Source organism: Hypanus sabinus, unplaced genomic scaffold (assembly GCF_030144855.1).
Source record: "Hypanus sabinus isolate sHypSab1 unplaced genomic scaffold, sHypSab1.hap1 scaffold_1681, whole genome shotgun sequence".
NCBI classification, from domain to species: domain Eukaryota; kingdom Metazoa; phylum Chordata; class Chondrichthyes; order Myliobatiformes; family Dasyatidae; genus Hypanus; species Hypanus sabinus.
The window spans coordinates 49,583-62,867 of NW_026779765.1; the positions used below are offsets into that span (position 1 = coordinate 49,583).

General features: G+C 47.9%; 1 protein-coding gene across 1 annotated transcript; it reads right to left on the reverse strand.

Moving 5' to 3' along the window:
* Positions 1–11,803, reverse strand: LOC132387274 (uncharacterized). Its single transcript, XM_059959625.1, has 6 exons — positions 11,686–11,803; positions 7,984–8,109; positions 6,002–6,118; positions 4,733–5,053; positions 2,066–2,130; positions 1–1,149 (listed from the first exon to the last, which is right to left on the reverse strand). The coding sequence occupies exons 1-6, from the start codon at positions 11,801–11,803 to the stop codon at positions 1,087–1,089; spliced, it is 810 nt and encodes a 269-aa protein (XP_059815608.1). The 3' UTR covers positions 1–1,086.
* Between the last annotated feature and the right edge of the window lie 1,482 nt (positions 11,804–13,285).

Genomic DNA, 13,285 nt, shown 5'->3' on the forward strand with positions numbered 1-13,285 from the left:
GAAGGAGGGCTGACGACGAACTGGAGATTGAAAACTCAATGAACCAGGAAGAACTTCTTCCCCTCCGCCAGCATAATCTTGAACACACCAGCACTACCTTCACATTTTGCGGCATTTATTAGCTTTTTGCATTTGACATTAATTTTACACATTTGGTCCCTGCTGATTCTTCAAAACTACAAATCTCAGGTGGTCTAAGTCACAGATAATAAAGCAGACCCTGAATCCGGTAGAAAAGTTGCGATACAGGTGGACAGGATATTTGACACGCTGGCCTTCATCAGTCAGGACACTGGGTCAGGGAGTCGGAGGGCACGTTGCAGTTGCAGATGACGTCGGTCAGGCCGCACTTGGAGTATGGAGTTCAGTTCTGCTTGCCTTGCTCTAAGAGAAATCTCAACAAACTGGAAAGATTGCAGAGGGAGATTTCCGAGGATGCTGCCCGTACAGGAGGTACTGAGTTATGGAGAGAGGTTGGGAAATCTGAGACTTTTTTCGGTGACCTTACAGAGGTGTACAAATCCACGAGGGACAGAGATCAGGCGAATGTGTGCACTCTATTTCCCTAGGACTGGAGTATCGAGAACATTAACACACATCATTGAGGTGAGCGTAGCTAAAGACAGAAGAGGGAAGCGAGTTGGGTTAGATAAAAGGGACACAGTGGGATGGGGAGAGCAGATAGAGAAGGAGTACCGAATCGAAGTAGAAACCGGGATAGACGGTTTTAGAAAACGGAGACAAGAAAGCGAGGACAGGGATGGAGAGGAAACTGCGGATGAAATAGAGGAGGCGGCAGTGAAGAGGCATGAGAGAGAGAGAGTTCAGAGGGACGAGGGTTAAGAGCGGGAGAAATGGCGAGTAAGAGTGCGATAGAAGGAAAGAGGAGAATAGGGTTAGGGTGAGTGGCAGCGCGAATGGGGTAGTTTGGCCGGTAAGAGGTTGTTGCATTTGATTCAAGTCTAACCCACTGGCTGTTGACAGACATCCTGGATCATTTCAGAATTGTCTGGGCACAAAGGTGCAGACGACTCGCAGATGAAGCGGTGATTATCACGATTGCAATGGTAAAGCGGACTGTACCATTTACATTCGCTGCATTTGAACTTTCCAGCGTTCATATGGTACACCACTTTCGTGGCCACTTTCCTGTCAAGGAGGGATAAGCAATTTCAAAAGGAACTGTCCTTAAAAAATATGACACGCTCACTCAGCATTGAAATGTCGAAGCCCCCAAAATCTCAAAAATCACTGATGCCCTCCCTCGCCGTTGGGCTGCGGCACGCTGACATCTCCCTCATCCCCACTTTCTCACCACTGCCCTGTGTCAGGCTCCAAAATACTCTCTCTGACCCACTTTCTCTCTGCACAGGCCTGCTTTGTATCCCAAAGTACTCTGACCTCCTACTCTCACCCCGCAGATCAGTATCAGGTCAAAGTACACCCACTGTCCCATTTTCCCCCCACCTCCCTGTGTCGGTCCCCAAAATACTTGTACTTCCCACTCTCTTCCCACCGCCACGTGGTAGTCCCCAGGACAATCCCACTGTCCAAACGTCTCCCTACAGACCCGTGCCGATCACCAAAATACTCCCACTTCCCACTCTCTACCCAGAACCCACGTCAGTCCCCAAATTTATTCAACTACATACATTCTACCAACAGTCTGCGTCGGTTCCCAAACTAATGCAATTGACCACTCTCTCTCACAGATTCGTGTGTTCCATATTATTCACACTGCCACACCCCACCACTGTTTCCGTCCCCAAGATACTCCCTCTGACACATTTCCTCCCCACGGACCTGAGTCAGACCATAAACTAATCCAATCGCACCACACACTCACCACAGACCTTTCTCTGTCCCTAAAATGCTCCCAAATCCCACAATGTCCCCACAGAATGTGTCAGTCTACAAACGAATCCCCAGCCCACTCCCTATCGCAGCCCGTGTCAGTCCATGAATGTATCGCCCTGCCCAATCCCTTCTCGCATCCTGTATCAATCCTCAAACTAATCCCACGGCCAACTCTGTCCTCAAAACCTTGCATGACCCCAAATCTCACCCGTCTTGGCATTTTCCAATCCAGTATGAACTGCTTTGGTCTTGTACAGCTTTCGTAACAAACTTCTGCGGAATTAAATTCCTATCATTAATGACGGAATGCAAGCACATTTTATGAAGCGTCAATTTATGACTGAACATAGAACATAGAACATAGAATAGTACAACACATTACAAGCACTTCGGCACAGAATGTTGTGCCGACCCTCTAACCCTGCTTCCCATTTATATCCCCACCTTAAATCCCACCATATACCTGTCTGGTATTCTCTTAAATTTCACTAGTACCTCCACTACTGACTCAGGCAGTGCATTCCACCCACCAACCATTCTCTGAGTGAAAAACCATGTCCTATTGTACTGAGCAGTGGTGCCCTTTGGAAGAGGCGCTGGCTGTCCGCTCTATCTATTCCTCATAATATCTTGTATACCTTTATCATGTCTCCTCTCATCCTCCATCGGTCTAGAGAGTAAAGCCCTAGCTCCCTTACTCTCTGATCATAATATATACTCTCTAAACCAGGCAGCATCCTGGGAAATCTCCTCTAGACCCTTCCCAATTCTTTCAACTCCTTCCTATAGGGAGGCGACCAGAACTGGACACAGTACTTCAAGTGTGGCCTAACTTAAGTTTTATAGAGCTGCACCATTACATCACGTCTCTTAAATTCTATCCCTCGACTTATGAAAGCTAACACCCCATAAACCTTCCTAAAAATCCTATCTAACTGTGAGGTAACTTTCAGCGGTCTGTGGACATGTACACCCAGAACCCTCTTCTCGTCTACACTACCAAGTATCCTGCCATTTACTTTGTACTTTGCCTTGGAGGTTATCCTTCCCAAGTGAACCACCTCAGACTTCTCCGGGTTGAACCCCATCTGCCACTTCTCAGCCCACTTCTGCATCCTATCAATATCTCCCTGCAATCTTCGGCAAACTTCTACACTATCTACAACACTACCAACCTTTGTGTCGTCTGCAAACATGCCAACCCACCCCCACATCCAGGTCGTTCAGAAATATCACGAAAACTAGAGGTCTCAGAACAGAACCTTGTGGGACACCACCAATCACAACCCCCCAATCCTAATGTACTCAATCCACCAAGACCCTCTGCCTTCTGCAGGTAAGCCAACTCTGAATCCACCTGGCCAAACTTCCATGGATCCCATGCCTTCTGACTTTCTGAAAAAGCCTGACCCCGCCAGAGAGTAATGCGACGCTGTGGAGTGAGCTTCACTCTGTGTCTGACCCCGGCAGTGTGTGATGGGACGGTGTGGATGGAGCGTCTCTCTATGCCTGACCACAGGATTGAGTGATCAGATGGGTGTGCAGGGATTTTCACTCTGGTGTTCATCTATCTTCCGTCGATCTGACACATACCTTTTCCTCTTCTGAAATTATTTCAAGAAGATTTGAATGATATTTCAAACAATGTTGTTTCGCCTCATCATAGGACGCTTCAAACGTGGATATGAAATAACGCTGCTCTGCATTTTTGATCCAATCCTGGGAAAACGCTTGCTCTGAAATTCAGGAACGAGTAACAGTGAATCTCCTCCGTCCGTCCGGGAGTTAGTCATAGTATAGGGATCACTCCACACGGTCCCATCGCACAATCCCGGGATCAGACACATAATGATGCTCCCTCCACACCGTCCCATCACACAGTCCCAGGGTCAGACACAGAGTGAATCTCCCTCCGCACCGTCCCATCACACTCTCCCGGGGTCAGACACAGAGTGAATCTCCCTCCACACCGTCCCCTCACACGCTCCCGGGGTCAGACACAGAGTGAATCTCCCTCCTCACCGTCCCATCACACTCTCCCGGGGTCAGACACAGAGTGAAGCTCCCTCCATACCGTCTCATCACACAGTCCCAGGGTCAGGCACAGAGTGAATCTCCCTCCACACCATCCCATCACACACTCACAGGGTCAGGCGCAGAGAGAATCTCCCTCCACACCGTCCCATCACACTCTCCCGGGGTCAGACACCGAGTGAATCTCCCTCCACACCATCCCATCACACACTCCCGGAGTCTGACTCAGAGTGAATCTCCCTTCACACCATCCCATCACACACTCACAGGGTCAGGCGCAGAGAGAATCCCCCTCCACAACGTCCCATCACACACTCTCGGGGTCAGACACAAAATGATGCTCCCTCCACTCCGACAATTTCACTGTGAGTCAGGAGGTGATGCTCCCTGCACGGCATCCCAACTCACATCACGGTGTCAGACACACAATGAAACTCCCACCACACCGTCCCATCACACACTCCCGGATTCCGTCACACAGTGAAGCATCCACTGCACCGTCCCGTCAGCAACTCCCGAATTCAGAATAAAGCTCTCTCTCCGTGGTGCCATAACACACTTCACGGGTCAGATATGGGCTGAATCTCTCTGGGCACTGTCCCATCACACAATCCCGCTGTCAGACACGGAGTGAAGATGGATCCATACTGTCCCGTCAGACATTCCCGAAGTGAGACATCGTGTGAAGCTGTAATGTCTCACAATCCCGTGGTCAAACACAGAGTGAATCGCCCTCCATGCCATAACCATACACTCCGGATGTCAAGCACAGAGTGACGCTTCCTCTCTCCATGCCTGCCCTGTGATGAGGAACGGGATAAAGAGGGGGAAGATGCCTCACCTCTTCTGCTGGTCAACAATTCACAGATTTGAGCCTTGGTTTCGTTGACAGATCTGTACTTCGTTTCCATCTCAGTGAACTGGTGACGGAGATCGCTGTGCCTTCGTTTAAGATCTGACAGATTAGAGATTAGCTCAGAGAGATGCTCAAGAGAGGTTCTCTGGGTCAGATGCATGTGGGAATTCTCGGATATTGTGGATAGCAGGGTTGTGTTTAACTCATGGACTTGTAGTCGACATTGGCGCAGGGTCCTGTTGACCTCTTCCCGATGGAGCCGGTGGTTTTGGTCGCATGTGATCTGAGACTGACGAATCTGTGATACTGAGAGAGATGGTGAAGGATGTTTAGCGTTTACAGTGACACGTGAGTCAGCGTCACGCTACCTAACGGGTCACAGAGAGTGTTGTGTCAGTGTCACGGTGAAGGGTGTCACAGTGAAGGATGTGCTGGGGGCACAGCAAGAGGAGCCGGCACCACCTTGAGGGGCCTGTCTGTAACACGCGAGGGGGTATATCAATGTCCCGGTGAGGGTTTTGTTGTTACCATGGGGGTCTGCGTCAGTATCTTGCGGGGCATGTTCGAGCTGCTGTGAGGGACGTGGCGGTGTCACTGTGATCGGTGTTTCTGTGCCCCGGCGAGAGGTGTGCCGATTGCAAGGCGATGGAAATGTCGAGCGAGGGGCCTGGTGGTGTCACGGTTGCTGGGATATCTGTGTCATGGTATGGGGCGTGCTGCTCTCACAGTGCGGGGTATGTCAGTGTCACGGTGAGAGACATGTCCTGGCCACGGTGGGTGTGAGAGGGTCACGCTGAGCCGTGCGACGGTACTATTGAGAGTACATTGAGAGTACTATGTCGGTGTCTTTGTGAATTTAGGTGTCGGTATCTGTTAAGGAGTTTGCATGTGTCAGGTTGAGGTGTGGGTATTTGCCTCAGTGAGCTGTACATCGGTGTTATGTTCAGGGGTGATTCTGCCCGGGGTAATGGTTTGGGGTACTTCTAAAAACCTTGGGGTTTTGCTCTACCCCTCAAGCTAAGACCTTATTTTGCTCCCTTCTTTCTGTCCACAGCCCCTTATTAATCTTTTTTTCTTGCTACGCTATGTTCTTCAATAGACCCATCTGATCCTTGCTTCCTAAACCTCATGTATGCTGCCCTCTTCCATCGGTGTTACAGTAAGGGGTGGGAGTGTTGGTTTCATTTTATAATCTAAGTATATTCCACTGTTTGTATTAATGGTCTGACTCGTCTCGGAGACCACTCCACTCACCATAAATCGAGAAACCGGCTACTGTCACGATGAGGGCGGACGTAACTAGGCAGAGTAGGCAAACAAGACGGTACGGCCTATTTCCGATCTTCACTTTCGATTTCCGTTCTTGCGCAGCTGTGGAGAAACCAGACGAAAATAAGATTATAATAAATTCTTAATTAAGAACATAGGAGCTACTTAATTAATAACTTACATCATTATCATATTGTCTGAAGTGACGGCGTGCAGCAGAGTGAAACATCTGAGCATGTGGATATTAAGAAAGAGGAAGTAATGGAGCTTTTGGAAAGCACCAAGTTTGATAACTCGCCGGTACCGGACGAAATCTAACCCAGGCCATTGTGGGAGGCGAGGGAAGAGATTGCTGAGGCTCTGTCGATGATCATTGCATCATCAGTGGAGACGGGAGAAGTTCCGGAGGACTGGGGGTTTGCTGATGCCGTTCCTTTATTCAAGGAAGGGAGAAGAGATAGCCCAGGAAATTACAGAGCAATGAGTCTTACGTCAGTGATTGGTAAGTTGATGGAGAAGATCTTGATAGGCAAGATTTGGAGAGGAATGATATAATTAGGAATAGACAGCATGGCTTTGTAAAAGGCAGAACGTACCTTACGAGACTGACTGAAATTTTGTGGGGATGTGTCTAAACTCATTGATGAAGGAAAGACAGCTGATGTAGTGTATATGGGTTTCAGCAAAGCATTTTATAAGGTACCCATGCACGGTTTACTGAGAAATTAAGAAGGAATGGGATCCAAGAGCATATTGTTTTGTGGATCCAGAACTGGTTTGCCCACGGAAGGCAAAGAGTGATTGTAGACGGGTTGTATTCTGCATGGGAGTCGGGCACCAGTGGAGTGCCTCAGGGATCTGTTGTGGGACACTTATTCTTCGTGACTTTTATAAATGAACTGGATGAAGCTGTAGAGAGATTTGCTGACGAGACAATGTTTAGGGGTGTTGTGGATAGTTGGAGGGCTGTGAGAGGTTCCAGCGGGACATTGATAGGATGCATTACCGGCTGAGAATTGGCAGATGGAGTTCAACCCAGTTAAGTGAGAAGTGGTTCATTTTGATAACTCAGATTGGATGGCAGAATATAGTATTAATGATAAAAGTCTTGGCAATGTGGAGAATCAGCGGGATCTCGGGGTCCGAGCTCAAAGACGCTGCGCAGGTAGACTCTGTGGTTAAGAAGTCGTACAGTGAATTGGCCATCAACAATCGTGGAATTGAATTTCGGAGCCGAGAGGTAATGTTGCAGCTCTGTAGGTCTCTGGTCAGACCCTACTTGGAGTACTGTGCTCAGATCTCGTCGCCTCACTACAGGAAAGACGTGGAATCCATAGAAAGGGTGCAGAGGAGATTGACAAGATTGTTTACTGGATTGGTGAGTATGCCTTTTGAGAATAGGTTGAGTGAACTCAGCCTTTTCTTCTTGGACCGACAAAGGTTTAGAGGTGACTGATAGAGGTGTGCTAGATGATGAGGGGCATTGATCGTGTGGATAGTCAGAGACTTTTATCCCAGGACTGAAATGGCTTGCACGAGAGGACATGCTTTTAAGGTGCTTGGAAGTAGGTACAGAGGAGGTGTCAGGAGTAAACTGATCCATACCGAATTCTTTGTCAGTCTTCTACGCTGCCCACAACACGAACTTTCTTCGTATCATCTGCAAAGTTACCAACCCTACTGACAATCAGGAGAGGGAAGGGCAAGAAACAGATATTAGAGCGTACCCCAGTGGCTGTGCCCACTAACAATAAGTATTCCTGCCTGATTACTGTTGGGTGGGTACGGCCTACCTGGAGGAAGCAACTGAGGTCGCGCCTCTATAACAGAGTCTGGTTCTGTGGATCGGATGTGTAGGGAATGAAAGAGGAATGCAGCAGCGATAGGGGACTCTGAAGTTGGAGGGTCAGATAGGAGATTCCGTGAACGCAGAAATAAACGTGGATGGTAGTTTGCCTCCCGGGTACCAGTGTCCGGGATGTTTCTGATCGCGTCCACGATATCTTGTAGTGGGAAGGAGAAGAGCCACAGATCTTGGTACATATTGGGAGCAATGACAAAGGCAGGAAAAGGGAGGAGTTGCTGAAGAAATACTACAGGAGTTAGGAAAAAATAGTTAAGAACCAGAGCCTCAAAGGTTTTAATCACGGAGTTCCTGTCTGAGCCAGGTGACAGTGAGAATAGGAATAGAATGATGTCGAAGATAAATGCGTGGCTGAAGGATTGGAGCAGTGGACGGAAATTCAGATTTCTGGAACATTTGGATCTCTTTTGGAACCAGGGTGACCTCTACAAAAAAAGTGGGTTTGCACCTGAATCCGACGTTTGCGAAGGCTACTGGGGAGAGTTTAACCTGGAATTGCTAGGGGTTGGGAACCGAACTGAAGTGACAGAGGAAAGGGAGTTTGGCTCACAAACAGAGAAAACTTGGAGACAGTGCGAAAGGGAGTATAGTCAGGTGGTAGAGAAGGGACGCGCTCAGACCAATGGTTGGCTCACAAACAGAGATCGTTTGGAGACGATGGAGAAAGGAAGGATAGGCAGCTGATAGAGAAGGGACGCGCTCAGTCCAAGGTTTGAGCTTGCCTGTTTTAATTCGAAGAGCGGATGAGCTTAGAGCGTGGATCAGCACTTGGAACTATGATGTTGTGGCCATTACAGAAGCGTACGTGGCTCCAGTTCAGGAATGGCAACTTCAAGTGCCGGGTTAAGATGTTTCAGAAAAGATAGGGAGGAAGAAAAAAAAAGTGGTGGCATGGCACTGTTGATCAGGGATATTGTCACCGCTGCGGAAAAGGAGGACGCCTTAGAGAAGTTGTCTGCGGTGTCTCTGTGCGTGTACGTTAAGAATAGGAAGGGGTCAATAACTCTAATGGGCGTTTTGTATAGTCCATCCAATAGTAACAGGGACATACAGGAGTAGAGAGGGAGACAGATTCTGGAAAGGAGTAATAACAACTGGATTGCTTTGGTTGGAGTTTTTTAATTTCCCAACTATTGGTTGTCATCTTCCTAGAGTGATGGTGTTGAGATGGTGTAGGGTTCGTTACGTGTGTTCAGGAAGGATTCTTGACACAGTATGTAAATAGTCCTATAAGAGGAGAGGCTGTACTTGATCTGGGTCTGGGAAAAGATCCTGGTCAGGTGTCAGCTCTCTCAGTGGGAGAGCATTTTGGAGATACTGGTCACAATTCTAACTCGCTTACCATAGCATTGGAGAGGGATAGGCTCAGGCAAGTTAGGGAAAGGTTTAATTGTTATCAGGGAAACTATGAGGCTATCAATAGCAAGTTGGAAGTTTCAGTTGGAAACAGATGTTCGCAGGGAAACGTACGGAAGAAATGTGGCAAAGTTCAGGGGGTACTTGTGGGGTGTCTGAGTAGGTACGTTCCATTGAGACATGGAAAGGATGGTAGGGTACAGGAACCGTGGTGTACAAACGCTGGTGCATATCACATCAGATGAAAAGAAGACCGTACGAAAGTTTCAAAGACAAGGTAGTGATGTGCATCTAGAAAATTCTATGGCGAGCAGGAAGGAGCTTAAGAATGAGATTAGGATAGCCGGAGGGAGCAATGAGAAGGTCTTGGCAGTCAGAATTAGGGAAAATCCCAAGGCATTCTATAGGAATGTTGAGATCAAGAGGATCAGACGTGAGAAAATAGGTCAAATCAGGTGTGACGATGGAAAGGTGTGTATGGAACCGGAGGAAATAGCGGAGGTACTGAATGAATATTTGCTTCTGTATTCACTACGGAAAATAATCTTGAAGATTGGAGGGATCCCTTGCAGTGGATTAAAAAATCTTAAGAATGTAGAAATTAAGAAAGGGGATGTGCTGGAGCGTTTGGAAAACATCAAGTTGGGCAGGTCACCGGGACCGGATGAGATGTACCCCAGGCTACTGTGGGAAGCGAGGTAGGAGCGAGCCTCCAGAAATGACCTTTACATCATCAATGAGGACGGGAGAGTTTTCGGAGGATTGGAGGGTTGCGAATGGTGTTCCCTTATTAAAGAAATGAAAAAGGGATAGCCCACGAAATTATAGGCCAGTGACTCTTAATTCAGTGGTTGCTTAGTTGATGAAGAAGATCCTGAAGGCAGGATTTATGAACATTTTGAGAGGTTTAATATAAATATGAATAGTTACCATGGATTTATCAAAGGCAGGTCGTGCCTCACGAGTCTGATAAAGTTTTTTGAGGACGTGACTAAGCACATTGATGAAGGTCGAGCCGGAGATGTAGTGTATATGAATTTTAGCAGAGTGGTTGATATGATACCTCAAGCAAGGCTTATTGAGAAAGTATGAAATCATGGGATCCAGGGGATATTGTTTTGTGGATCAATAACTAGCTTGCCCACAAAAGGGAAATTATGCTTGTGGAAGGGTCATATTCTGCATGGACACCTGTGAATAGTGGTGTGCCTCAGAGATCTGTTCTGCGCCACCTGCCCTTTGTGATTCTTATAAATAACCTGGACGAGGAAGCGGAGGGATGGGCTAATAATTTTGCTGGTGACACTATGGCTGGAGTTGTTGTGGGTAGTGTGGAGGGTTGTCATATGTTTCGGCGGGACATTGATAGGATGCAAAACTGGTCTGAGAAGTGTCCGATGGAGTTCCACACAGCTAAGCGTGAGGGGTGGTTCATTTTGGTGGGTAAAATATGATGGATGAATATAGTATTAATGATAAAACTCTTGGCAGTGTGAAGGATCAGAGGGATCTTCGGGTCTGAGTCTATAGAACACTCAAAGCTGCTACGCAGGTTGACTCGGTGGGTAAAAAATAAATACTGTAAATTGTCCTTCATCAATCGTGGAATTGAATTTTGGAGCTAAGAGGTAATGTTTTAGTTATGTAGGACACTGTTCATACCCCAGATGGAGTACTGTGCTCAGTTCTGGTTGACCCAGTAAGGGAAGCATTTGGAAGCTATAGAATGGATTCAAATGAGATTTCCTAGGATGTTTCCTGGATTGGGGAGCATGCCTTATGAGAACAGGTTGAGTGAACTCGGAGTTTTCTCTTTGGAGCGACGGAGATTGAGTCGTGTCAGGGCTGAAATGCTTGCCACAAGAGGACACACGTTTAACGTACTTGGGAGTAGGGGCAGAGGACATGTCAGGGGTACGTTTTTTAAGCAGACAGTGGTGAGTGCGTGGATTGGGCTGCCGGCAACGGTGGTGGATGCGGACCCGATAGGGTCTTTTCAGAGATTCCTGGATAGGTACATGGACTGTAGAAAAATAGAGGGCTATCGGTAAGCCTAGTAATTGCTAAGGTAGGGGCATGTTCGGCACAGACTTGTGAGCTGAAACGCCTGTATCGTGCTGTAGGTTTTCAATGTTTCTAACTACATGAAGGACATGGAAACCGTAAGAGATTTACAAGGGTGTTTCCTGGATTGGGGAGCATGCCTTATAAGAATAGGGTGAGTGAACTCGTCCTTTTCTCCTTGGAGCGATGGAGGATGAAAGATGAATTGATAGTGTTGTACAAGATAAGGAGAGAGACTGATCGTATAGATCATGTAGGCTTTTTCTCAGGGCTGAAATGGTTAGCACGAGAGGGAATACTTTGAAGGTGCTTGGAAGTAGGTGTAGAGTAGATGACAGAGGTAAGTTTTTTACACAGGGAGTGGTGAATGCATAGAATGGTTTACCGGCGCCGGTGATGAAGATGGAAATGATTCGTTCTTTATAGAACTCCTGGATAGCAAAATCCTGCTGAGAATAACAGAGGATATGGGCAAAGTCTTGGTAGTTCTTAGGTGGGGACATGTTCGGCACAGCTCTGTGGGCCGAAGGGCCTGTATTGAGCTGTATGTTTTCTTTGTTTTTATGTGTCTAAAGCACCCCTCCACAATTTAATCCATATCATTTATGGACATCACGGACAGGCGAGGGCCCAGTTACATCCAGAGATACAAATTCTTTCATAGTTGTAGAGCAGCGTAAACCAATCACAGAATGTAGAATAAAGCGTCACAGTTACAGAGAGAGGGCAGTGCAGGAAGACGATAAGGTGCAAGGGGCACTACGAGGTCGATCGTGAGGTCAGGAGTCCATCAGTTCGCTCTATGGGGCTGTTCGGTAATCTAATATCTCATTCCCACCCCCCCCCCCCCAACCCCCACGATGGGAGGGAGACCGTGCTGGGTAGGGGTCTATGGTTAATCTGGCTGCTGCACCGATGCAGCAGGAAGTATAGACAAGTGTCCACGGAGGGAACATGTCAGTTTTCTATCTTTGGAGAGAGGTACCAAGACGGACGATGAGACAGTGTAGTTGACATGATGTGCGGGGACCTCAATAAGGCATTTGTTGGGCTACTCTGCATAATGGAGTGAGGTCTAGGGCGATTAGACTGACCGATTTTATTGCGGATGTCCCGCTTGTCCTGATTACCGGATAAAATGTACACTGACTTTAATAAGTGCAGTCACAAGATCCCAGATGGCAGAGCATTCTGGGAGATGGAAGAGAGGAAGGGAGGGAGAAACGCAGAAAGAATTTACTGATGAGAGAGGGAGGGAGTGGGGAAGTAGGGAGGGTAGCGATGGAGGAGGGAGAGAGGTACTGGATGACGTGAGACCCAGGGAGAGCTGTCGGGCTACTTTGATCTGGAAGGACGGATCAGGCATGGGAAATGGATGTAATCTAGCTAGACTTTAACAAGGTCTCAGATTGTACAGTACTCCGGGGTGCCGGGAGCCAGAGGGCACAGGATTGATGTGAGAGTGGATGATGAGGAGGAGGGAGAGCTGAGGGAGAAATCGGGTGTTAGTGAGAAAGGAAGTAGAAAGGGACGAGAGATGGGGAAGGAGAAAAGTTGGGGAGATAATAGGGGAGGTGTGTGGGGCGGAGGAGGAAGATAGGGGAGATGGGGAGTTAGAAGGGCAAAGACAGGGAAAGTTTTTTTTAAGTGAGTGTTTGGGGCGATTCGGGAACCGAGTAGAGGAGGAGATTGGTGGAGGAGGAGGATAACGGTGTACGGGAGGGGCAGAGAGTGTGGGGTGGGTAATGTGCAAGTGGAGGAGAGCGAAGGAGGAGAACGAGGATGTTGTCTAGTCTCGAGGGACTGATTTGTGCAGAGAGCTCGGACAGGTTCGGTCTTTAATTCTTGGAACGTAGTGGTGACCTCACAGAGACGTATAAAACCACGAGCGCTGAATGGGGAGGGTTTAAACTAGATTTGCAGGGGGTGGGAACTGTAGGGCCAGAACAGATCATGGAGCGGGGGTGGAAACCAATTGTGTTAAA